The 25,941-nt window shown below is 45.9% G+C and overlaps 2 protein-coding genes across 2 annotated transcripts; both read right to left on the bottom strand.

Annotated features, from left to right (window-relative positions):
- Positions 1–1,567: 1,567 nt before the first annotated feature.
- LOC117730704 (vasorin-like) lies at positions 1,568–16,606 on the bottom strand. The gene is made up of 2 exons (XM_034532591.1): positions 16,384–16,606; positions 1,568–5,668 (listed from the first exon to the last, which is right to left on the bottom strand). Exon 2 carries the CDS (start codon positions 5,648–5,650, stop codon positions 3,542–3,544), a length of 2,109 nt encoding a protein of 702 aa, XP_034388482.1. The 5' UTR covers positions 5,651–5,668; positions 16,384–16,606; the 3' UTR covers positions 1,568–3,541.
- A 1,053-nt stretch (positions 16,607–17,659) lies between these two features.
- Positions 17,660–25,867, bottom strand: LOC117730861 (beta-1,3-galactosyltransferase 1-like). The gene is made up of 4 exons (XM_034532882.1): positions 25,772–25,867; positions 25,371–25,580; positions 19,506–19,758; positions 17,660–18,922 (listed from the first exon to the last, which is right to left on the bottom strand). The coding sequence occupies exon 4, from the start codon at positions 18,915–18,917 to the stop codon at positions 17,919–17,921; it is 999 nt and encodes a 332-aa protein (XP_034388773.1). The 5' UTR covers positions 18,918–18,922; positions 19,506–19,758; positions 25,371–25,580; positions 25,772–25,867; the 3' UTR covers positions 17,660–17,918.
- Positions 25,868–25,941: the final 74 nt, after the last annotated feature.

Below are 25,941 nucleotides of genomic sequence, written 5' to 3' on the forward strand. Positions count from 1 at the left end.
ACAGTTCTACAACTCTACAACTGTAGAACTATACAACTCTACAACTCTACAACTCTACAGCTCTACAACTCTACAACTCTACAGCTCTACAACTCTACAGCTCTACAGTTCTACAACTCTACAACTGTAGAACTATACAACTCTACAACTCTACAGCTCTACAACTCTACAGCTCTACAACTATACAACTCTACAGCTCTACAACTCTACAACTCTACAGCTCTACAACTCTACAGCTCTACAACTCTACATCTCTACAGCTCTACAACTCTACAACTCTACATCTCTACAGCTCTACAACTCTACAACTCTACAACTCTACAGCTCTACAACTCTACAACTCTACAGCTCTACAGCTCTACAACTCTACAACTCTACATCTGTAGAACTATACAACTCTACAGCTCTACAACTCTACAGCTCTACAACTCTACAACTCTACATCTCTACAGCTCTACAACTCTACAACTCTACAACTCTACAACTCTACATCTCTACAGCTCTACAACTCTACAACTCTACATCTCTACAACTCTACAACTCTACAACTCTACAGCTCTACAACTCTACAACTCTACAACTCTACAACTCTACAGCTCTACAACTCTACATCTCTACAACTCTACAACTCTACAACTCTACAGCTCTACAACTCTACAACTCTACAACTCTACAACTCTACAGCTCTACAACTCTACAACTCTACAACTCTACAACTCTACAGCTCTACAACTCTACAACTCTACAACTCTACAACTCTACAGCTCTACAACTCTACAACTCTACAGCTCTACAACTCTACATCTCTACAACTCTACATCTCTACAGCTCTACAGCTCTACAACTCTACAGCTCTACAACTCTACAGCTCTACAGCTCTACAACTCTACAGCTCTACAACTCTACATCTCTACAGCTCTACAACTCTACAGCTCTACAACTCTAGAACTATACAACTCTAGAACTCTACAACTGTAGAACTCTACAACTCTAGAACTCTACAACTGTAGAACTCTACAACTGTAGAACTCTACAGCTCTAGAACTCTACAGCTCTAGAACTCTACAACTGTAGAACTCTACAACTGTAGAACTCTACAGCTCCTCTGAACCTGTTGTCACCAGAACAACAATCATACTTTTCTGGTCACCTTACCACAGGAAGCAGTTCCATGTCCGTAGCGTATCAGCAGCGTTTAGCACAACGGCTGCATACAGTTCCAGTGAAGTCATTCGTGTTTCTATTGGTTGGCCTTGGAGACTGAACCAGGACGGCCCGCTTGTTTAAAGCCGAGTTAATAATCGTTCAGCTGGTTGTAAAGATGTAAAGAATGCTCACTGTCAGTGTGGACCTTTATCCTTTCACCATGTGCAAGATGTCAAGACAGCTGAAAGCAGCAGTGATGTTGAACATTGGGGACACTGTGTTATTTAGTCATATTTTCCACTGGCATCTCTTCCTGGCTATAAGCTTCAACGAGCTGACGAGCTTCAACGTCAGAGTCATCCTGAATGTGTGAGTGTAATGAGGTACTGAGATACAGGTGTCATCGGCATTCATAACTTATTCAACTGGCACCAAACTCATCAAATCCTCATGGAACCCGTTATGAAAGACACAAACTCAGATTTTAAGATTTTAATACTCTTTTCTTTCTCAGCACTGCTTTTTCCGGCAGACACACACAAAATGTTAACTGACGTAAACAAACAAACACAAAACAATATGAAAACAACAGAAAGGTTTCTCTTCCAGTTGATGGATGGAGCATCGAGTGTCTGTTCATAGAGGAATACTGACAGTGCTGGAGTGAGTGGACTCCAGCAGACCTGAACGAGGAAGGACTTTAGGTTTGTGTTCTTGGGCTACACATCAGAGTGGATTGTGCCACTAGCCCGTGGGACATTCCCAGACAAGAACACAGAACAAATAACTCAGTGCATTTCACAGTCTGGTTGGCTGTAAACAGGCCAAACAGTCTCCAAACACACTCGAGCACCCTGGCTGGTTAAAGAGCAGCAGAAGCAGTCGGCTCAGAAGCTGCTGCCTGAAACACAGCAAACTTCCCTCTTGCTAGCTTTCTTTTGCTGCTTTATTGGAGCAAACACGGTTTAAAGGGCCGTTGAACACTCGTTTGGGAGGTGTGGCTGTGAGTGAGCAGTCTGTGGCGTCCTTGGGAAACAAACTCACACTCGATGGTTACATTCACTCGGTGGACACGCTCAACCCTTCTGTGCACGATGGAGACGACTGCGCTCTCATTTCATCTTCCAGCTCCAGAATGTACGCTTGTGTTAACTCTGCACTCACTGGGAAGTTTCAGCTCCATGCTTCATGTCCACGGGCATCACTTCCAAAACGCCTCTTGGCAAAACAGCTGGGGGGATGGGGCGACGCCTTAGTGTATGTATCATGAGCTGAGCTTGAATTATAAAGCTCATCGTAATTAAAAACTGTCAATATCAACCTATTCTCCGTATTTCCTTCTGCCCGTTCCGACCACATCTACTGGCATCAAACCAGGAAGAAGGAAAGCCCGCCTCTTGCTTGATTTGATTGGCTGCGGTCGGTTTTGTGATTGGGGCTTCATGCTGGCTTTTTTTACACTAGAGAATAATTAATATTGCTTCAACTCGCCATCATGGCAAAAATACTGAATGGACATCAACAACAAAAATACATAAAAACACATTATCATGATACGAGCTACGTATAACAGCGTTCCCGTCCCGGCACAGAACCGTCAGGCAGAGTCCGTTCTCAATGTGGCCGGTTGGTTCAGTTCATCTTTCACAGCAGATTCATCTCCAACACAGACACAAGCTTCGGGGTGTGTGGATGGAATTATGGGGGATCTGTAAAGACACTGTTTCTTGAATTAAATAATGTCAACAGAAAAATAAAGATTTCAGACAGCGTTTACTGTCATCAACCTATTTGCAAAGTTATTGCATTTCTTTGTGGCCATCTGGACACCGGAAAGGAAAATAATCATTTATTTTCAGTGCAAGTTCTCGTAGGAGTTGGTCAAAACCTTTTTTTAATACCGAATCGTGTGGTCGTCACACATCTGCACCACTGTTTTCTGTTTTCATTAAAACCACTTCCTCCAGTTCGGTAGCCCAAACGCTGATGGGGCCCTTTTCTCCAGACGGTACCTCCCAAATCCAGCAACAGGATTACAACAAGGCACTTCTGTTTTCAGTCTGCTACTAAGACCCTGCTAGTCGATTGCACTTGGTTCCATCACTCGGTGAGGTCTCACCCCCATGGACTCTGCTCTGTGGCATTAAACCATCCTGGTGGTTCAGCACATTTCCAATATGCTGTCATCTTAAATTCATCATTCAGTGTCTCTCAAATAGATGATCCAGTCTGTAGTGTCATTTTCAACAAAAGTATAGTAAGTGCCACATTTCGAATTGTGGATATCTGATATTGGAATGAGAATTAGGATTTTGACCACCGTAGCAGGATTTCTCAAGTCCTAATGGGCCCACTGCCTCCAATGTCTTTACAGGTGTTTACAGTTTATTGCATCTTAGAAATAAGATGGCTTTAAGGTTGCTACATTGTTATTTGATGTGCAGTGTCCTTGCATTAAGGGTAATTCATAGTCCAAACCCCCACTTTGTTGCAAAGATGGAGGCGGCTGAGGAGTGTGACAGCGGTCAATCTCAGGCAGTTTGTGGGGTAGTGTACCATTTCCCCCAATCTCCAGGCAGGCCTTCATCCCCTCTAGTTCCATGGGATCTGCTGGGCCCAGCTGCAGCTCCATTCCTGCCTTGGACTGCCTCCTCTTTCGGACACAGATGATTGCCCCGGCCACCGTGGCCAACCCCATCACCAGTGCCAGTGCAGCCATGGCGGGTATGAGAGTGTACGTCAGCGGACTCTGTGTCTCCACCCTGGACTCCGAGGAGGACAGTGGAAGCCCTTCGGTGCGAGCCTCTGTACACGATCCTGTTTCTACAGAGCTGTTGGTCCTTGAGTTGGCTCTTTCACCCAGGGGACTGGCACACACTGAGTAGGTACAGTTGGGTCTCAACCCACGCAAAGTGTACTCAGGGTAGGTTGCAGGTACACTCAGGATAATGGGGCGGCGGTCAGGCCCTGAGAGGTTACGGTAGGTCAACCTGATGCCACGGATGTGTGGCCGCGTCTCGATGAAACGGTGAAGGTCAAGTAGAATGGAAGTGGAGGTGACCTGCCGGGAGCTAATAGCATCGAGCTCAGCCGGCATCACAGGCGCAGCGAGCGAAACTTCTGTCACTGCAGGTTTCGGTGTCTCAGGAATCTCATCCACGTTTTCACAGTAGAGGCCAGAAGTTCCCAACGGACATAGACAGCTGAGTTGACCCAATGGATCAAAATTACAAGTGCCCCCATTGAGGCAGATGTTTGGTGGGCAGATGTGCTCCCCGCTGGTGGAGCTTGGGGAGACTGGAGGTTCTGGTGAAAGGGCGCCGTCCGTCTTTGAGGAGATGGTTGCCTCACTGGGTGGAGGAGGAGGAGGAATGGCGTTGGTATGGATGGTATCTGGAGATGTGGTGGGCATCTGGGGAACTGGAGTACTTCCAATGGGGGAGCCTATCAGCACTGTTGTGGTAGGTGGACACCCAAAATCTTTGTGCTCCAGCGCTGAAAGCATCTTCCCAGCATTAACTAAAGGGAAGTGACATCTGGTTTCCTCAGGCCTCCCGAGATTCACATCCTTATCCTTTAGCCAAAAAGGGAACCAGGCTAATGGACACAAGCAGTTAAATGGGTTCTCTGCTGCAGTCAGGTGCATCAACCTTGGGAAGGTCTGGAAGAAACTCTGGGAAAATCCTTGGAGATTAAGTCCACTGAGATCCAGTTCTTGAAGCCCACTCAGTTTCTGGAAGTCCTCCACACTGAGCTCGCCCAATGGGTTGGTAGCCAGGCTGAGCTTGATCAGCCCCTTGAGGGAGTCCTGCTTAAGGGCCGGGGGCACCTCAGTTAACTGGTTTGTGGAGATGTCAAGCTCATGGAGGTTCCCCAGAGAAGCGATGAGACCCTCATCTAAAGTGGTAAGCCCCAGCGAGGCCACCTTAAGGGCCTCCAGGTGGGGGGTCTGAAGGTCTGAGGGTCCCAGGGTTGGGATGTTGTTGTAGCTGAGGTCTAGAAGCAGAAGTCTCTGGAAATGGAGAGATGGCAGAGAGCTGAGCTGGTTTCCTTGGAGCTTAAGTTCCAGTAGCATCTCTAAACCTGCAAAAGATTCCGAATCGATGCTCTGAATGCGGTTCGCGTGGAGATATAGCCTCTCCAGCTGGACCAACCCAGAAAAACTGTCTTTGGAAATGTGGGCAATGTGGTTCGAGGACAGGTCTAAGTTCTTCAGCTTTGACAGCATCTCAAACACACCATCTGGAATCTCTGCCAGCTCATTCTGGCTCAGATCTAGCAACTCCAACTCCCCAAGGCCGTTGAAGTCCTCTTGGGTCAAAGTGTCAATGCCGTTCTGGAAGATGTATAGATTTTGGGTGGTGGTGGGGACACGAGGCACAATGCTGGAGCGTCGCTGGATGCAGAATATCCAGTCCTGGCCGAGGCAGGAACAGTCGGCTGGGCAGTCAGAGGATAACACCAGACCAGGCGACAGGAAGAAGAGCAGGAAGTAAGGCAGCATGGTGTCAGGTCCTAATCTCTGAAAGGCATAAAGACAGGAAAGGGTTGGCGTTAATCACCATTCGCTTAATAAGCATATCACAGTTAAAAAGAGAGGCTTTACAATAAGAAACACATTGAGACATAAAATAAGCTGTAAAAAGTCTCAAACTCTGAAAATTGCATACCCAAACTAAAAATGGTGGATTTAAGCAACCACAAGAGCTTTGTGCGTTATAACAATAAATATAAATTGTGAGCTTTTGTTCAGCTGTGTACATATCAGTATATATATATATATATATATATGTTACTGGTTATTATTAAATGAAGTTGGCAAACGTCACAACTTAACAAGTGTCAGGTTCGTCTGAAAAGCACTTTTTAGGAAAGAAAATATTTTGGAATTATTACTATATCATAGTACAATATGTAACACGTCTCTCAGCAAAGGTTGACTGTAATAAAGTGAAGCAGAAAATAAATGAGAATATTTAGTACAAATCTCTGAATCTGGTATTTTTTCTTTCCCGGTAGGAACTCTTCTCTCTGTCCTTGCAGCCCTCAGGAATGATTTGAGTGTGGGACACAGGACATCCTGCCAGCGTATCAGTGTGGACAAATGCTTTTTCTTCTTCTTAAACGTTAGCATATTTTGCTGTCTGTAAAGTGCTAACGTGATTTATGTTGCAAGTGCTTATGACTCCATACGTCGTCGTTAGCACCGAGCTACCAATCAGCTGGACCGACATGCCAGAGGTCATTTATTACAAATTAATTAAATAATACTTTCTTGATTAGAGTTGTGTTTAGAGCATGTACACGTGGAATAACATCATCCCCTCTATAGGGGACCCTCGTACTCGTGAAGTTAACAAGGTCCTTCCTCAGGAAGAAATTTAAAGTTATGCAAGAAGTTTGTGAATTTAATTCCTGAACCCTTAATTCTATTAGCTCATAATAAATGATGATGAGGATTTTGGCTTTATCCCTTCCACAAATGCGTCCAAACAATCACATTCAAACACAGACAGTATAGTACAATACAATGAATACAACACACACACATGCATATCAACCAACAGCAACAACGACGGCTCCTTCATTGAGAATATTAGTTTATTAAATCCTTGATGAGCAGACAGCCAGGAATCAGGCCCACAGGCCGAGTCAACACACCCCACCCAGGTCTATGACCCTTTGTCCGGGAAGGTACACGCTCACACACACACACACACACTAACACGCACACACTAACACGCACACAACAACGTAGCGCTGGAGCAACTTAGCGCTGGAACAACGTAGCGCAGGAACAACTTAGCGCAGGAACAACTTAGCGCAGGAACAACGTGGCGCAGGAACAACGTAGCGCTGGAACAACGTTGCGCTGGAACAACTTAGCGCTGGAACAACTTAGCGCTGGAACAACTTAGCGCTGGAACAACGTAGCGCTGGAGCAACTTAGCGCTGGAACAACGTTGCGCTGGAACAACGTTTCGCTGGAACCACTTAGCGCAGGAACAACGTGGCGCAGGAACAACGTGGCGCAGGAACAACGTGGCGCTGGAACAACGTGGCGCTGGAACAACGTGGCGCTGGAACAACGTGGCGCTGGAACAACGTGGCGCAGGAACAACGTGGCGCAGGAACAACGTGGCGCAGGAACAACGTGGCGCAGGAACAACGTGGCGCAGGAACAACGTGGCGCAGGAACAACGTGGCGCTGGAACAACGTGGCGCAGGAACAACTTGGCGCAGGAACAACTTGGCGCAGGAACAACGTGGCGCTGGAACAACGTGGCGCTGGAACAACGTGGCGCTGGAACAACGTGGCGCTGGAACAACGTGGCGCTGGAACAACGTGGCGCTGGAACAACGTGGCGCTGGGACAACGTGGCGCTGGGACAACGTAGCGCTGGGACAACGTAGCGCTGGGACAACGTAGCGCTGGGACAACGTGGCGCTGGGACAACGTGGCGCTGGAACAACTTGGCGCTGGAACAACTTGGCGCTGGAACAACGTGGCGCTGGGACAACGTGGCGCTGGGACAACTTGGCGCTGGAACAACTTGGCGCTGGAACAACGTGGCGCTGGAACAACGTGGCGCTGGAACAACGTGGCGCTGGAACAACGTGGCGCTGGAACAACGTGGCGCTGGAACAACGTGGCGCAGGAACAACTTAGCGCAGGAACAACTTAGCGCTGGGACAACGTGGCGCTGGGACAATGTGGCGCTGGAACAACTTGGCGCTGGAACAACTTGGCGCTGGAACAACGTAGCGCTGGGACAACGTGGCGCTGGAACAACTTGGCGCTGGAACAACGTGGCGCTGGAACAGCGTGGCGCTGGAACAGCGTGGCGCTGGAACAACGTGGCGCAGGAACAACTTGGCGCTGGAACAACGTGGCGCTGGAACAACGTGGCGCTGGAACAACGTGGCGCTGGAACAACGTGGCGCTGGAACAACGTGGCGCTGGAACAACGTGGCGCTGGAACAACTTAGCGCTGGAACAACGTGGCGCTGGAACAACGTGGCGCTGGAACAACTTAGCGCTGGAACAACGTGGCGCTGGAACAGCGTGGCGCTGGAACAACGTGGCGCAGGAACAACTTGGCGCTGGAACAACGTGGCGCTGGAACAACTTAGCGCTGGAACAACGTGGCGCTGGAACAACGTGGCGCTGGAACAACGTGGCGCTGGAACAACTTAGCGCTGGAACAACGTGGCGCTGGAACAACGTGGCGCTGGAACAACGTGGCGCTGGAACAACGTGGCGCTGGAACAACGTGGCGCAGGAACAACGTGGCGCAGGAACAACGTGGCGCTGGAACAACGTGGCGCTGGAACAACGTGGCGCTGGAACAACGTGGCGCTGGAACAACGTGGCGCAGGAACAACGTGGCGCAGGAACAACGTGGCGCAGGAACAACGTGGCGCAGGAACAACGTGGCGCAGGAACAACGTGGCGCAGGAACAACTTGGCGCAGGAACAACTTGGCGCAGGAACAACGTGGCGCTGGAACAACGTGGCGCTGGAACAACGTGGCGCTGGAACAACGTGGCGCTGGAACAACGTGGCGCTGGAACAACGTGGCGCTGGGACAACGTAGCGCTGGGACAACGTAGCGCTGGGACAACGTGGCGCTGGGACAACGTGGCGCTGGGACAACGTGGCGCTGGAACAACTTGGCGCTGGAACAACTTGGCGCTGGAACAACTTGGCGCTGGAACAACTTGGCGCTGGAACAACGTGGCGCTGGGACAACGTGGCGCTGGGACAACGTGGCGCTGGGACAACGTGGCGCTGGGACAACTTGGCGCTGGAACAACTTGGCGCTGGAACAACTTGGCGCTGGAACAACGTGGCGCTGGAACAACGTGGCGCTGGAACAACGTGGCGCTGGAACAACGTGGCGCTGGAACAACGTGGCGCTGGAACAACGTGGCGCAGGAACAACTTAGCGCAGGAACAACGTGGCGCTGGAACAACTTAGCGCTGGAACAACGTGGCGCTGGAACAACGTGGCGCTGGAACAGCGTGGCGCTGGAACAACGTGGCGCTGGAACAACGTGGCGCAGGAACAACTTGGCGCTGGAACAACGTGGCGCTGGAACAACTTAGCGCTGGAACAACGTAGCGCTGGGACAACGTGGCGCTGGAACAACGTGGCGCTGGAACAACGTGGCGCTGGAACAACGTGGCGCTGGAACAACTTAGCGCTGGAACAACGTGGCGCTGGAACAACGTGGCGCTGGAACAACGTGGCGCTGGAACAACGTGGCGCTGGAACAACGTGGCGCTGGAACAACTTAGCGCTGGAACAACGTGGCGCTGGAACAACGTGGCGCTGGAACAACGTGGCGCTGGAACAGCGTGGCGCTGGAACAACGTGGCGCTGGAACAACGTGGCGCTGGAACAACGTGGCGCTGGAACAACGTGGCGCTGGAACAACTTGGCGCTGGAACAACTTGGCGCTGGAACAACTTGGCGCTGGAACAACGTGGCGCTGGAACAACGTGGCGCAGGAACAACGTAGCAGCATCAAGACTCTCACGTGTTCCAATGTTGGTGCAAATATTCCGTCTATGAGAACAAACATCTGTCGTCCCTTTGCTGAAGGCCCATCCCTGAGGATCACCTCCATGACCTCGCTCAGTCTGACAGCCGGCTCCGCCCACAAAGAAGCGTTCCGCTAGAGACGAGCGTAGATACCTGAGAGCCGCTTTGTGACACTTCCGACAACTTCACGTGCACTTTGCACGTGTGTGTGTGTGTGTGTGTGTGGTCAGGCGTAAACTAACCACAGAGGATAAGGATTCAAACACCTCCTTCTTTAGGAAACCGAACCCCTTCACGCTTCAGGGGTGTTACTCTGCAGCTGAACCTGACCTCTGACCTCCCAGCAGGTCGGTCACAAAGGATTTCAGGTCCCGTCTACATGCATGTGATCAGCTGATGGTCTGTAGAGGACCAGGACTAAAGTCTTGTTGTTTCATCTCTGCTGACTTTATGAACGTGACTCTCAGGTCCTTCCCCTCTTCTTCCTTCCCTCCCCCTGATTCCTGATTTGTTTTCTGCTACGAGGAGAAGGTGGCGTGATGAAAGTTAAACATCGCCGTCATTGTGACACAAAACAGAACACACACACACACACACACACACACACATTCCTGCAAATGTTCACACCAGCACAAACACACGCAGCTGGATCTGTTAATACCCAGAATGCACTGCAGCCATCTCTCACTGAGAGGGAATGGCCTACATGAACATTTGTCCAAGACTACATCACTACAAGACTACAACACTACATCACTACAAGACTACAACACTACATCACTACATCACTACAAGACTACAACACTACAAGACTACAAGACTACAAGACTACATCACTACAAGACTACATCACTACAAGACTACATCACTACAAGACTACAACACTACATCACTACATCACTACAAGACTACAACACTACAAGACTACAACACTACATCACTACAACACTACAACACTACATCACTACAAGACTACAACACTACAAGACTACAAGACTACAAGACTACATCACTACAAGACTACATCACTACATCACTACAAGACTACAACACTACATCACTACATCACTACAAGACTACAACACTACAAGACTACAACACTACATCACTACAACACTACAACACTACATCACTACAAGACTACAACACTACAAGACTACAAGACTACAAGACTACATCACTACAAGACTACATCACTACATCACTACAAGACTACAACACTACAAGACTACAAGACTACAAGACTACAAGACTACATCACTACAAGACTACAACACTACATCACTACAACACTACATCACTACAAGACTACAACACTACATCACTACAAGACTACAAGACTACATCACTACAACACTACATCACTACATCACTACAAGACTACAACACTACAAGACTACAAGACTACAAGACTACAAGACTACATCACTACAAGACTACAACACTACATCACTACAACACTACAACACTACATCACTACAAGACTACATCACTACAAGACTACAACACTACAAGACTACAAGACTACAAGACTACAACACTACATCACTACAAGACTACAACACTACATCACTACATCACTACAAGACTACAACACTACAAGACTACAAGACTACAAGACTACATCACTACAAGACTACAACACTACATCACTACAACACTACAACACTACATCACTACAAGACTACAAGACTACATCACTACAAGACTACAACACTACATCACTACAAGACTACAAGACTACATCACTACAAGACTACAACACTACATCACTACAAGACTACAAGACTACATCACTACAAGACTACAACACTACATCACTACAAGACTACAACACTACATCACTACAAGACTACAAGACTACATCACTACAAGACTACAAGACTACAAGACTACATCACTACAAGACTACATCACTACAACATTACATCACTACATCACTACAAGACTACAAGACTACATCACTACATCACTACAAGACTACAACACTACAAGACTACATCACTACAACATTACATCACTACAAGACTACATCACTACAACATTACATCACTACATCACTACAAGACTACATCACTACAAGACTACAAGACTACATCACTACATCACTACAAGACTACAAGACTACATCACTACATCACTACAAGACTACATCACTACAAGACTACAACATTACATCACTACAACACTACAACACTACACTACATCACTACAAGACTACAAGACTACATCACTACAAGGCTACATCACTACAACATTACATCACTACAAGACTACATCACTACAACATTACATCACTACATCACTACAAGACTACATCACTACAGTTAGCTTTAGACAACCACCCAGTTAGCTTTAGACAACCACCAGTTAGCTTCAGAAAACTAAAATACAAGTTAGGCTTAGACAACTAAACTACCGGTTAGCTTTAGAAAAGATCTCTGGTTGTTGGACTTGTGTTTTAATACTTCTCGTCATGATTAATGATAACATACAATACAAGTTAGTGGGATTGAATACAAATACAATCTTTTATCTCCTAAATCCTTGAATTGAGTGTTTTTATGAAGAAAAGCAAAACACTATAAAGTAAAACTATAACATGTATTATTTTTAGATGGCTCACTGACTGTCGACCAGCTGATGTAATCAAACTACAAAGAGATCAGTATCCGTCAATGTGGATATCAGTGATGAATAATTAGTATCAGCGGCAAGAAAACATGATCGGGGATCTAAAAGTCAAATTTGCTCCTTTCTGATCCAGTCAGAGAGATTTGTGATCCCTATATATACACACATATATATATATATATATATATATATATATATATATATATATATATATATATATATATATAGATATAGTCAACAGGGCCTTGAGGGTTCTCTGGAGGCTCTGGTGGGTTGTGGAGGACCCGGACCTCAGACCTGCTGTCAGAGCGCTCGGTGCCTCCTGGTACCAGAGGAATGTTACGAGGGTCTTCACCTTCCTCCTGAACCTCTGTGTTTATGAAACTCACACCGAGAGGGGAGGAGGGAGGTGTGTGTGTGTGTGTGTGTGTGTGTGTGTGTGTGTGTGGGGGGGGGGGGGGGGGGGGGGGGGGCACTGAGAGACACGCTTCATGGGTTAGTGACGGAGGAGCAGCCCTGGGGGGCTGTTGGGTCTCACCCTGGGGGGCTGTTGGAACTGCTCGGGTGTCAAACCAGCTTGTAAAGACGTAACAAGACTCTTGTGTCTGACAACAGAAACCAAAAGTCTCAACCGCCATCATTTAGATTATGGAGCGAGCAATAGAGACCACATCTAGTCCACCAGAGACCACATCTAGTCCACCAGAGACCACATCTAGTCCACCAGAGACCACATCTAGTCCACCAGAGACCACATCACCCAGTCCTTCTAAAGCTCCACTGGCTCCCCATACAGCAAAGAATCCAGTTCAAGACTCTCCTCATCACCTACAAAGACCTTCACAACCCTGAACCCCTTCATAACTTCCTGACCTCCTCAGCCCCCTATGGGCTCAGGTCAGTCTCAATAACTGCAAATGAAAACACAAAGATTCACAAATGCACACAGATCAGAAACATTCCAATGCACATGAATACATTACGATTTATATAAATGTAAAAGAAAAACCACAAATACATTTCTATGTGGATTCTTCTATTTGTTTGTATTTATTGTTGATCGCACTGCATTTGTTTGTGGATTGCAGCAAACAAACAAATAAAAGAATCCACAAACAAATAGAAGAATCCACATAGAAATTCAGAAATGTATTTCTGTTTTTTCTTTTACATTTATATAAATCGTAATTTATTTGTGAATCGTTTTGTATGCATTTGTAAGTCTCTGTGTGCATTTGCAATTATTGAGACTGATCTGACCCCATAGTACTCTGTCCAAGCATGTGTGTGTGTGTGTCTGTGTGTGTGTCTGTGTGTGTGTGTCTGTGTGTTTGTGTGTGTGTGTGCGTGTGTGTGTGTTTGTGTCTGTGTCTGTGTCTGTGTGTGTGTGTTTGTGTCTGTGTCTGTGTGTGGTGTGTGTGTGTGTGTGTGTGTGTGTGTGTGTGTGTGTTTGTCTGTGTGTTTGTGTGTGTGTGTGTTTGTGTGTGTGTGTGTGTTTGTCTGTGTGTGTGTGTGTGTGTGTTTGTGTGTGTTTGTGTGTGTGGTGTGTGTGCGTGTTTGTGTGTGTGTTTGTGTGTGTTTGTGTGTGTGGTGTGTGTGCGTGTTTGTGTGTGTGTGTGTGTTTGTCTGTGTGTTTGTCTGTGTGTGTGTGTGTCTGTGTGTGTGTGTGTGTGTCTGTGTGTTTGTGTGTGTGTGTGTTTGTGTGTGTGTGTGTTTGTCTGTGTGTGTGTGTTTGTGTGTGTTTGTGTGTGTGGTGTGTGTGCGTGTTTGTGTGTGTGTGTGTTTGTCTGTGTGTGTCTGTGTGTTTGTCTGTGTGTTTGTGTCTGTGTGTGGTGTGTGTGTGTGTGTTTGTCTGTGTGTGTGTGTGTGTGTCTGTGTCTGTGTGTGGTGTGTGTGTGTGTGTGTCTGTGTCTGTGTGTGGTGTGTGTCTGTGTGTGGTGTGTGTGTGTGTGTGTTTGTCTGTGTGTGTGTGTGTGTGTGTGTGTGTCCTCTTCAGCTTGGACCTCTTAACCTAATCGTGGATCTTTTCCTTCTTGTCATTATTCCGTTGTCATGGTGGCATGACCTCGACACTTATGAGCTGACCTTCTTTGGGATTAGTCCAAGCTGGGGGGGGGGGGGGGGGGAGGGGATCTCACAAAAACCTTAATTAAATCACGGAGACAGCGAGTCAGGAATGTTTGCTTTGCCTCTCTCTCTCTTACCGGACTTTACTTTCCCAAACTCTCTCTCTCTTTCTATCGCTCTCTGTGTTGGTAACGAGACCCTTTATGAACCATTTATTATTCCTTTATGAACCCTTTATTATCCCTTTATTAACCCTCTATGAACCCTTTATGAACCATTTATTATTCCTTTATGAACCCTTTATTATCCCTTTATTAACCCTCTATGAACCCTTTATTATCCCTTTATGAACCCTTTATGAACCCTTTATTAACCCTCTATGAACCCTTTATTATCCCTTTATTAACCCTTTATTATCCCTTTATTAACCCTCTATGAACCCTTTATGAACCCTTTATTATTCCTTTATGAACCCTTTATTATCCCTTTATTAACCCTCTATGAACCCTTTATGAACCCTTTATTATTCCTTTATGAACCATTTATTAACCCTCTATGAACCCTTTATGAACCCTTTATTATCCCTTTATGAACCCTTTATGAACCCTTTATTATTCCTTTATGAACCCTTTATTATCCCTTTATTAACCCTCTATGAACCCTTTATGAACCCTTTATGAACCCTTTATTATTCCTTTAAGAACCCTTTATTATTCCTTTATGAACCCTTTATGAACCATTTATTATTTCTTTATGAACCCTTTATGAACCATTTATTATTCCTTTATGAACCCTTTATTAACCCTCTATGAACCCTTTATTATCCCTCTCTGATCCCTTTATTATCCCTTTATGAAACCTTTATTAACCCTCTATGAACCCTTTATTATATCTCTCTGATCCCTTTATTATCCCTTTATGAACCCTTTATTAACCCTCTATGAACCCTCTATGAACCCTTTATTATCCCTTTATGAACCCTTTATTATCCCTCTATGAACCCTTTATTATCCCTCTCTGATCCCTTTATTATCCCTTTATGAAACCTTTATTAACCCTCTATGAACCCTTTATTAACCCTCTATGAACCCTTTATTATCCCTCTATGAACCCTTTATTATCCCTCTCTGATCCCTTTATTATCCCTTTATGAAACCTTTATTAACCCTCTATGAACCCTTTATTAACCCTCTATGAACCCTTTATTAACCCTCTATGAAGCCTTTATTATCCCTCTCTGATCCCTTTATTATCCCTTTATGAAACCTTTATTATCCCTTTATGAACCCTTTATTAACCCTCTATGAACCCTTTATTATCCCTCTCTGATCCCTTTATTATCCCTTTATGAAACCTTTATTATCCCTTTATGAACCCTTTATTAACCCTCTATGAACCCTTTATTATCCCTCTCTGATCCCTTTATTATCCCTTTATGAACCCTTTATTCTTATCTATAGATACATTTGATTCATAATGAATATCACTACAAATAAAACAGAAAAAGCAACAAATCGTTTGGAAACATTTGTTTTGATGAATCAATTATAGATTAAGACAGACAGGTAGACAGACAGGCAGACAGACAGACAGACAGAAGGTAGACAGACAGACAGACAGACAGAAGGCAGACAGACAGAAGGCAGACAGACAGACAGAAGGCAGACAGACAGACAGACAGACAGAAGGCAGACAGACAGACAGACAGACAGAAGGTAGACAGACAGACAGACAGACAGACAGACAGACAGACAGACAGAAGGTAGACAGACAGACAGACAGACAGACAGACAACGAGCTCCACATGTCCGCGCATGGGGAGCTCGTCCGATCCTGACCCGAGATAGAGACCCGTGCGCCCGCGAGAAGAACGCGAGGAAGAGCCGGCGGAGCCTCCGAGTCTGGATCGCTGAGCACCCGGTCCGAGAGCAGCATCTACCGGGTCTCTAACGGCCACATGCATTCAACGCGCACGAGAGGAGCTCACCTTGTACAAGTTATCCAAAGTCCTCGGGACTGCGCTCGAGCCGCTTCTCCCCCCAAACCCCGCAGTGCTTTGTATCCACTCTGTGCGCGTGCACGGCCCCGACCTATCTCACTCCTCTGCGTGCGTGTCCACAAAACACCAAAAGTGACCTCCTGTCTCGCGCCCGGGTCCGCGTGCGTCCGACAGCGCTCACCGATGCGGAGGGGGCGCGCGCCCTAAACGGGCTGAGGGAAGTGGGAGGTGCCCTTCCAGAGCCGGGGGCGCGCCCTAAACGGGCTGAGGGAAGTGGGAGGTGCCCTTCCAGAGCCGGGGGCGCGCCCTAAACGGGCTGAGGGAAGTGGGAGGTGCCCTTCCAGAGCCGGGGGCGCGCCCTAAACGGGCTGAGGGAAGTGGGAGGTGCCCTTCCAGAGCCGGGCGCGCGCCGAGTGTTTCAGGAGCAGATGTATCTTCCACGTCTGAGTCTGAATATTTAGTTTATTTCAAAATGTGTACTTTATTTCAGAATATTGAGTTCATTCCAGAATATTTTGTAAATTCCAAAATATTTAGTTTATTTCAGAATATTTAATTTATTTCAGAATATTAAGTACATTCAATGATATTTAGTACATTCCAGATTATTGACTCTATTCCAGAATATTTCGTACATTCCAGAATATTTAGAATATTTGTCCTTCTGGTCTCATCTGCTCCCTCATTAATTCCGGATCTATGATAAAGACATTCATCCCTTTCCTTAAAACTCTGTGTGATGTTTACTGTTCCACATTATTAGATACTATTACTGGTCTAGAGCTCGACAAGAAAACATTAAACCTAAATTATAACAGTTATTTTCAAACTATGAATATTAATATACAAGAGGTCAACAGCGACACCGTGTGGACAAAATAAACAGCTGCGTGGGATGAAGTGACAGCAGAAAACAAACAAACAATATAACACATAACTTACCCATGAGTCTCTCTCTGCTTCCTAGATATGCAAAACAATGGAATTCACACAGGGAAATACATACAAATATATACACAAAGATATAAATATATGTATACATATACATATACACAGATATATATATATATATATATATATATATATATATATATATATATATATCTGTCTATATGTATATATGTATATATATATATATATATGTGTGTGGGTATATGTATACATACATATATACATATACACACACATATATATATATATATATATATATATATATATATATATATATATATATAGAGAGAGAGAGAGAGAGAGAGAGAGAGAGTCAAGACTCGGAGAATAAAGACAAAGGAAAAGATTAGAAAAAGAAAGATTAAAAAATGCCTCGATGTGTAGAGCAGAGATTATATGAATTAATTTGAAAGCAATATAAAACACCTGAGAGCTTATTTTAATATTTTGAATTGTCACCAGAATCAGAATTTCCTTCACATCAATCCAGACCGTTCAACAAACATCGATACAGAGAGAATCCAGAAGTTCACTTCCGTGATCGGAGGTCTCCTCAGCGTCGGTAACCCTCATCAGCATCCAGCGTCCGGCTGTCGGCTGCGCTCCCAGTAACTTCTCATCTGTAGGATGCTTGTCGTTGTCACGGCGATCACCTTTGAAAGGCTGCAGCGGCTCAGAGGATGCTCGGGGTCCACGATGAACATGGTCTTTTCCGGTGGGTCGGTGGGGGGAATGCCCAAGCGCTGCATGCACATACCCAGGTAGGCGTCTTCAATGAAGATAGGTTTAATCCGAGGAGAGACGGCCAGGATCTTGGCCGGCAGGTCCAGGGACATGATGTAGGCCATGCCCAGAGGATAGGGGGGGTACTCCGCCTCAGCTACCACGTTCCTTGGCATGTAAAACTTGTTGAATGGGTTCCTTAAAACCGGGCTGTGCCACCACACCAAACCTGTCAGGTAGTTGAGTTTGGCCGTGCTGGGATCCAGCAGCAGTTGAACCACGTTGTGGACATGCAGTAACACATCAGAGTCGATCTTCATGACATAGGAAGCCTTGCTGCAGTGCGCCGCCAGCCACTCCAGCATCATCATCGTCTTGATGGTCAGGTTGTGGTAGCTGTCCTGGAAGTTGCTCTGGACCAGGTCATGGTGCTGCAGGTTCTCCTGTTTGAGCTCCTCCTGCTGCCGCTCAGCATCCGGTCCCCCAGGGAGGCCCAGTACGAAGAGAGTCTCCACCGGCCGACCCAGAACCAGTTTCTCACTTCCCCACGTCTTCCTGATGGTGTCCCGGGCTGCAACGTCACCGGTTGCAATATGAACCATCAGGACCAGGAAAGGAGTCTTGGTGTTGCACGTGGGCGTGTCGTCCATGATGTATTTGTAGTTCTTTGGATAGGCCACATGATACGGTCCAGGATCCTCCCCTTGTGGTCCTGCTGCTGCTGATGACAATGGTGGAGTTAAGCTGCTCACCCATTTCCAGTCCCAGTTGAGGTAGATGAAGAAGAAGGCCGCCGCCCCCAGGAGGCAGATGGAGGTGTGTCTGAAGTGTCTCCGCCCGTTCTCCATTGAAACTACAAAGAGAAGACACTCACATTATGACAGCAGCTCAGTTCCCCACTGCGGGACTCATAAAGGATTATCTCATTCTGATAGCAACACACAATTCAGCAATCTACCATATTTGAGAGAAAAATAAATGATGAATAAACGAAATGTTGTACTTTGTCTGTCCACTCGTTGCTGGGGTCCAGACTCATCCACCAGCTGTGAGTACAAATGGCAGCCATGTTGGTTGTTTACATTCATAATGTAGATTTGTGTGTGACTACGGAGACGAAAAAGTTTGGACTTTTTAAGCTCAGTGGCTGTTTGTTTCCTGGTGAAATGCACCTTGGGAATTGTAGTTAACTTCCCCCTCAAGTCTTTAACTCTTCGTGTTCTGTCCTCTCGACTTCAAACCGCACAGCACAGACATGTCCATGTGCTTATGGAACTGGTCGCGGTGCACGAGCCTCATTTCCACTGTGACGACAACGTTTTTGAAAATATTACATTTTACGGAGCTGAAATACTAATAAATCTAAAGGCTATTATATTAAATGCATTGAATGTGGCCGTGTAGACTGATGAAAAAGAAAGTAAGTGGAGCCGTACCGCCAACTATCAGGAAGCTTCTACGGGCAACTGGGTCAGTAGTTAGCAGGTCCGTCTTTGGATCAGAGGATCGGTGGTTCGATCCCCGCTCACCGGCGATGTGTCAGTGAGATGTGACGTCTTCGTCCACACTGTACATGTTCGCCATATGGCAGCGATGCAAAGAGCTGATTACATGTGAGCGTAGCACAAAGTCAGAGTTAGGACACTTCCACCCTGTTCATGCTGATGTGGTCGTACTTCCCTTCTCTACCTGGAGAGGAAATAACAGACATTTAGGAACATTGTTGAGTGGTAATTCTTAATATTTCAGTCCTGTTTGATTTACAGTTTATTTTTGAGTAAAAACAAAGGAATTTTGCTCACTGTTTGTCAGTCTGGAGTCTTGGTCTGCGTCTGAAATTACATACTAGCTCTTCTAGACTTATGTGCACAGCACTTTTTATTTATAGGAAGATGATGTCTAGAATTGTACTGACATGCACTACTGTAGTCCGACACATGCACAGATATCATATCAGCAGGTTACGGTCTGGTGGAACTGAAATGCTCTGGTTCTAATGGCCAGCCTTCCCATGTTCCACTATCGTGATGTGTCAGGTTTAAGGTTTAAGGTTTAAGGCATCAGGTGTCAGGTGTCAGGTTTAAGGTTTAAGGTTTAAGGCATCAGGTGTCAGGTTGAAGATGTCAGGCGTCAGGTTTAAGGTTTCAGGTTTCAGGTTTAAGGTGTCAGGTGTCAGGTTTAAGGTGTCAGGTGTCTGGTTTAAGTTGTCAGGTTTAAGGTTTAAGGTGTCAGGTTGAAGATGTCAGGTTTCAGGTTTAAGGTGTCAAGCGTCAGGTTTAAGGTGTCAGGTGTCTGGTTTAAGTTGTCAGGTTTAAGGTTTAAGGTGTCAGGTTGAAGATGTCAGGTGTCAGGTTTAAGGTGTCAGGTTTCAGGTTTAAGGTTTAAGGTGTCAGGTGTCAGGTTGAAGATGTCAGGTTTCAGGTTTAAGGTTTCAGGTTTAAGGTGTCAGGTTTAAGGTGTCAGGTTTCAGGTTTAAGGTGTCAGGTTTAAGGTGTCAGGTTTCAGGTTTAAGGTTTCAGGTTTAAGGTGTCAGGTTTCAGGTTTAAGGTTTAAGGTTTAAGGTGTCAGGTTGAAGATGTCAGGTGTCTGGTTTAAGGTGTCAGGTGTCAGGTGTCAGGTGTCAGATGTCAGATGTCAGGTGTCAGGTGTCAGGTGTTAGGTTTAAGGTGTCAGGTGTCAGGCGTCAGGTTTAAGGTTTAAGGTGTCAGGTTGAAGATGTCAGGTTTCAGGTTTAAGGTGTCAGGCTTTCTGGTTTAAGGTGTCAGATGTCAGGTGTCAGGTTTAAGGTGTCAGGTTTCAGGTTTAAGGTGTCAGGTTTAAGGTGTCAGGTGTCAGGTTTAAGGTGTCAGGTTTCAGGTTTAAGGTGTCAGGTGTCAGGTGTCAGGTGTCAGGCGTCAGGTTTCAGGTTTAAGGTTTCAGGTTTAAGGTGTCAGGTTGAAGATGTCAGGTGTCTGGTTTAAGGTGTCAGATGTCAGATGTCAGGTGTCAGGTTTAAGGTGTCAGGTTTCAGGTTTAAGGTGTCAGGTTTAAGGTGTCAGGTTTAAGGTGTCGGGTTTAAGGTGTCAGGTTTCAGGTGTCAGGTTTCAGGTGTCAGGTTTAAGGTTTCAGGTTTCAGGTTTAAGGTGTCAGGTTTAAGGTCTCAGGTGTCAGGTTTAAGGTGTCAGGTTTCAGGTTTAAGGTGTCATGTTTAAGGTGTCAGGTTTCAGGTTTCAGGTTTCAGGTTTAAGGTGTCAGGTTTAAGGTGTCAGGTGTCAGGTTTAAGGTGTCATGTTTAAGGTGTCAGGTTTAAGGTGTCAGGTGTCAGGTTTAAGGTGTCATGTTTAAGGTGTCAGGTTTCAGGTTTCAGGTTTAAGGTGTCAGGTGTCAGGTGTCAGGTTTCAGGTTTCAGGTGTCAGGTGTCAGGTTTAAGGTGTCAGGTGTCAGGTGTCAGGTTTAAGGTGTCAGGTGTCAGGTTTAAGGTGTCAGGTGTCAGGTGTCAGGTTTAAGGTGTCAGGTTTCAGGTTTAAGGTTTAAGGTGTCAGGTTGAAGATGTCAGGTGTCAGGTTTAAGGTGTCAGGTTTCAGGTTTAAGGTTTAAGGTGTCAGGTGTCAGGTTGAAGATGTCAGGTTTCAGGTTTAAGGTGTCAGGTGTCAGGTTGAAGATGTCAGGTTTCAGGTTTAAGGTGTCAGGTTTCAGGTTTAAGGTTTCAGGTTTAAGGTGTCAGGTTTCAGGTTGAAGATGTCAGGTTTAAGGTGTCAGGTTGAAGATGTCAGGTGTCTGGTTTAAGGTGTCAGGTGTCAGGTGTCAGGTGTCAGATGTCAGATGTCAGGTGTCAGGTGTTAGGTTTAAGGTGTCAGGTTGAAGATGTCAGGTGTCAGGTTTAAGGTGTCAGGTTTCAGGTTTAAGGTTTAAGGTGTCAGGTGTCAGGTTGAAGATGTCAGGTTTCAGGTTTAAGGTTTCAGGTTTAAGGTGTCAGGTTTCAGGTTTAAGGTTTAAGGTTTAAGGTGTCAGGTTGAAGATGTCAGGTGTCTGGTTTAAGGTGTCAGGTGTCAGGTGTCAGGTGTCAGGTGTCAGGTGTCAGATGTCAGATGTCAGGTGTCAGGTGTCAGGTGTTAGGTTTAAGGTGTCAGGTGTCAGGCGTCAGGTTTAAGGTTTAAGGTGTCAGGTTGAAGATGTCAGGTTTCAGGTTTAAGGTGTCAGGCTTTCTGGTTTAAGGTGTCAGATGTCAGGTGTCAGGTTTAAGGTGTCAGGTTTCAGGTTTAAGGTGTCAGGTTTAAGGTGTCAGGTGTCAGGTTTAAGGTGTCAGGTTTCAGGTTTAAGGTGTCAGGCGTCAGGTTTCAGGTTTAAGGTTTCAGGTTTAAGGTGTCAGGTTGAAGATGTCAGGTGTCTGGTTTAAGGTGTCAGATGTCAGATGTCAGGTGTCAGGTTTAAGGTGTCAGGTTTCAGGTTTAAGGTGTCAGGTTTAAGGTGTCAGGTGTCAGGTTTAAGGTGTCAGGTTTAAGGTGTCGGGTTTAAGGTGTCAGGTTTCAGGTGTCAGGTTTCAGGTGTCAGGTTTAAGGTTTCAGGTTTCAGGTTTAAGGTGTCAGGTTTAAGGTCTCAGGTGTCAGGTTTAAGGTGTCAGGTTTCAGGTTTAAGGTGTCATGTTTAAGGTGTCAGGTTTCAGGTTTCAGGTTTCAGGTTTAAGGTGTCAGGTTTAATGTGTCAGGTGTCAGGTTTAAGGTGTCATGTTTAAGGTGTCAGGTTTAAGGTGTCAGGTGTCAGGTTTAAGGTGTCATGTTTAAGGTGTCAGGTTTCAGGTTTCAGGTTTAAGGTGTCAGGTGTCAGGTGTCAGGTTTCAGGTTTCAGGTGTCAGGTGTCAGGTTTAAGGTGTCAGGTGTCAGGTGTCAGGTTTAAGGTGTCAGGTGTCAGGTTTAAGGTGTCAGGTGTCAGGTGTCAGGTTTCAGGTTTCAGGTTTCAGGTTTAAGGTGTCAGGTGTCAGGTTTAAGGTGTCAGGTTTCAGGTTTAAGGTTTACGGTGTCAGGTTGAAGATGTCAGGTGTCAGGTTTAAGGTGTCAGGTTTCAGGTTTAAGGTTTAAGGTGTCAGGTGTCAGGTTGAAGATGTCAGGTTTCAGGTTTAAGGTGTCAGGTGTCAGGTTGAAGATGTCAGGTTTCAGGTTTAAGGTGTCAGGTTTCAGGTTTAAGGTTTCAGGTTTAAGGTGTCAGGTTTCAGGTTGAAGATGTCAGGTTTAAGGTGTCAGGTTGAAGATGTCAGGTGTCTGGTTTAAGGTGTCAGGTGTCAGGTGTCAGGTGTCAGATGTCAGATGTCAGGTGTCAGGTGTTAGGTTTAAGGTGTCAGGTTGAAGATGTCAGGTTTCAGGTTTAAGGTGTCAGGCTTTCTGGTTTAAGGTGTCAGATGTCAGATGTCAGGTGTCAGGTTTAAGGTGTCAGGTTTCAGGTTTAAGGTGTCAGGTTTAAGGTGTCAGGTGTCAGGTTTAAGGTGTCAGGTTTCAGGTTTAAGGTGTCAGGTGTCAGGTGTCAGGCGTCAGGCGTCAGGCGTCAGGTTTAAGGTTTCAGGTTTAAGGTGTCAGGTTGAAGATGTCAGATGTCTGGTTTAAGGTGTCAGATGTCAGATGTCAGGTGTCAGGTTTAAGGTGTCAGGTTTAAGGTGTCAGGTTTAAGGTGTCAGGTTTCAGGTGTCAGGTTTCAGGTGTCAGGTTTCAGGTGTCAGGTTTCAGGTGTCAGGTTTAAGGTTTCAGGTTTCAGGTTTCAGGTTTAAGGTGTCAGGTTTAAGGTCTCAGGTGTCAGGTTTAAGGTGTCAGGTTTCAGGTTTAAGGTGTCATGTTTAAGGTGTCAGGTTTCAGGTTTCAGGTGTCATGTTTAAGGTGTCAGGTTTAAGGTTTCAGGTGTCAGGTGTCAGGTTTAAGGTGTCATGTTTAAGGTGTCAGGTGTCAGGTTTAAGGTGTCAGGTTTCAGGTGTCATGTTTAAGGTGTCAGGTTTAAGGTTTCAGGTGTCAGGTGTCAGGTTTAAGGTGTCATGTTTCAGGTTTCAGGTGTCATGTTTAAGGTGTCAGGTTTAAGGTTTCAGGTTTCAGGTTCAAGGTGTCATGTTTCAGGTTTCAGGTGTCATGTTTAAGGTGTCAGGTTTAAGGTCTCAGGTGTCAGGTTTAAGGTGTCATGTTTCAGGTTTCAGGTGTCATGTTTAAGGTGTCAGGTTTAAGGTTTCAGGTTTCAGGTTTAAGGTGTCATGTTTAAGGTGTCAGGTTTCAGGTTTCAGGTGTCATGTTTAAGGTGTCAGGTTTAAGGTTTCAGGTGTCAGGTTTAAGGTGTCATGTTTAAGGTGTCAGGTTTAAGGTTTAAGGTGTCAGGTGTCAGGTTTAAGGTGTCAGGTTTCAGGTTTAAGGTGTCAGGTTTCAGGTGTCAGGTTTCAGGTTTAAGGTGTCAGGTGTCAGGTTTCAGGTTTCAGGTTTCAGGTGTCATGTTTAAGGTGTCAGGTTTAAGGTGTCAGGTGTCAGGTTTAAGGTTTCAGGTTTCAGGTTTAAGGTGTCATGTGTCAGGTTTAAGGTGTCATGTTTAAGGTGTCATGTTTAAGGTGTCAGGTGTCAGGTTTAAGGTTTCAGGTTTCAGGTTTAAGGTGTCATGTGTCAGGTTTAAGGTGTCATGTTTAAGGTGTCATGTTTAAGGTGTCAGGTTTCAGGTTTCAGGTTTCAGGTTTAAGGTGTAAGGTTTAAGGTGTCAGGTGTCAGGTTTAAGGTGTCATGTTTAAGGTGTCAGGTTTAAGGTGTCATGTTTAAGGTGTCAGGTGTCAGGTTTCAGGTTTCAGGTGTCAGGTGTCATGTTTAAGGTGTCAGGTTTCAGGTTTCAGGTTTCAGGTTTCAGGTTTCAGGTGTCAGGTGTCATGTTTAAGGTGTCAGGTTTCAGGTTTCAGGTTTAAGGTGTCAGGTGTCAGGTTTCAGGTTTCAGGTGTCAGGTTTCAGGTTTAAGGTGTCAGGTGTCAGGTGTCAGGTTTAAGGTGTCAGGTTTCAGGTTTAAGGTGTCAGGTGTCAGGTGTCAGGTTTCAGGTTTCAGGTGTCAGGTGTCAGGTTTCAGGTGTCAGGTTTAAGGTGTCAGGTGTCAGGTTTAAGGTGTCAGGTTTAAGGTGTCACGTGTCAGGTTTAAGGTGTCAGGTGTCAGGTTTCAGGTGTCAGGTGTCAGGTTTAAGGTATCACGTGTCAACCTAGTCAACAAAGTGGCAGAAGGTTGGAGGGAGGGGGGGGACCAGGGGGGTCGAGGAGGTTGGAAAAAATTGAGAAGAGCTTTTTAGGGTTAGACAAAGAGGATTCGATGTCAGGCGTCAGACGTCCTACCTGCTGCTGTGAGCTTGTGTATCTATGATGATCAAATGAAATGTCTACGTGTCATAACACGTGTGCAGCATTTGAAGTCCAAGTTGAAGTCCTTGTGGGCTCCATGAGCTTCACGTCTCTCTGGTGGAGGAAGTGCTGAATGAAGTTATGGATCATCTAGTCTAGACCAGGTCTGTCTCCCGCCAGGAAGTAGTCTAGTCCAGACCAGGTCTGATCAAAGTACATAAAAAAATATAAGTTGTGAATGTTTCAGACCCACATTGTGTCTCCCTAATAGTTTGTTATCCTATAAACGGTCTACGGGGACAAGAACTGCACCAACTGCGTCTTTTCCAGTGAACCGAGGCCTGAGGCCTGGACCCTCCACCCCCCACAGCTGATGTGGAGGTTCAGGTTTTTACCTTCTTCCTTCAACCCGGGGCCATCCGCTGTCTTCTTTTGTCTTCTTCTTCGGTGGTAAAAGTCTCCAAACTGTCAGGATTCCGAGGAGGTTCAGTCTGTTGTGGCCAGTCTCAAGTGACAAAGAGAGCTTTGCGTCACCTGAGACTGGCGTCACCTGCCTCCCTCTTCC

This window comes from Cyclopterus lumpus, chromosome 1 (assembly GCF_009769545.1).
Source record: "Cyclopterus lumpus isolate fCycLum1 chromosome 1, fCycLum1.pri, whole genome shotgun sequence".
Classification (NCBI taxonomy): domain Eukaryota; kingdom Metazoa; phylum Chordata; class Actinopteri; order Perciformes; family Cyclopteridae; genus Cyclopterus; species Cyclopterus lumpus.

Bases quoted from the DNA above. Each gene is read 5' to 3' on its own strand.
- LOC117730861 (XM_034532882.1), bottom strand. From the start codon at position 18,917: ATGGAGAACGGGCGGAGACACTTCAGACACACCTCCATCTGCCTCCTG.
- LOC117730704 (XM_034532591.1), bottom strand. From the start codon at position 5,650: ATGCTGCCTTACTTCCTGCTCTTCTTCCTGTCGCCTGGTCTGGTGTTA.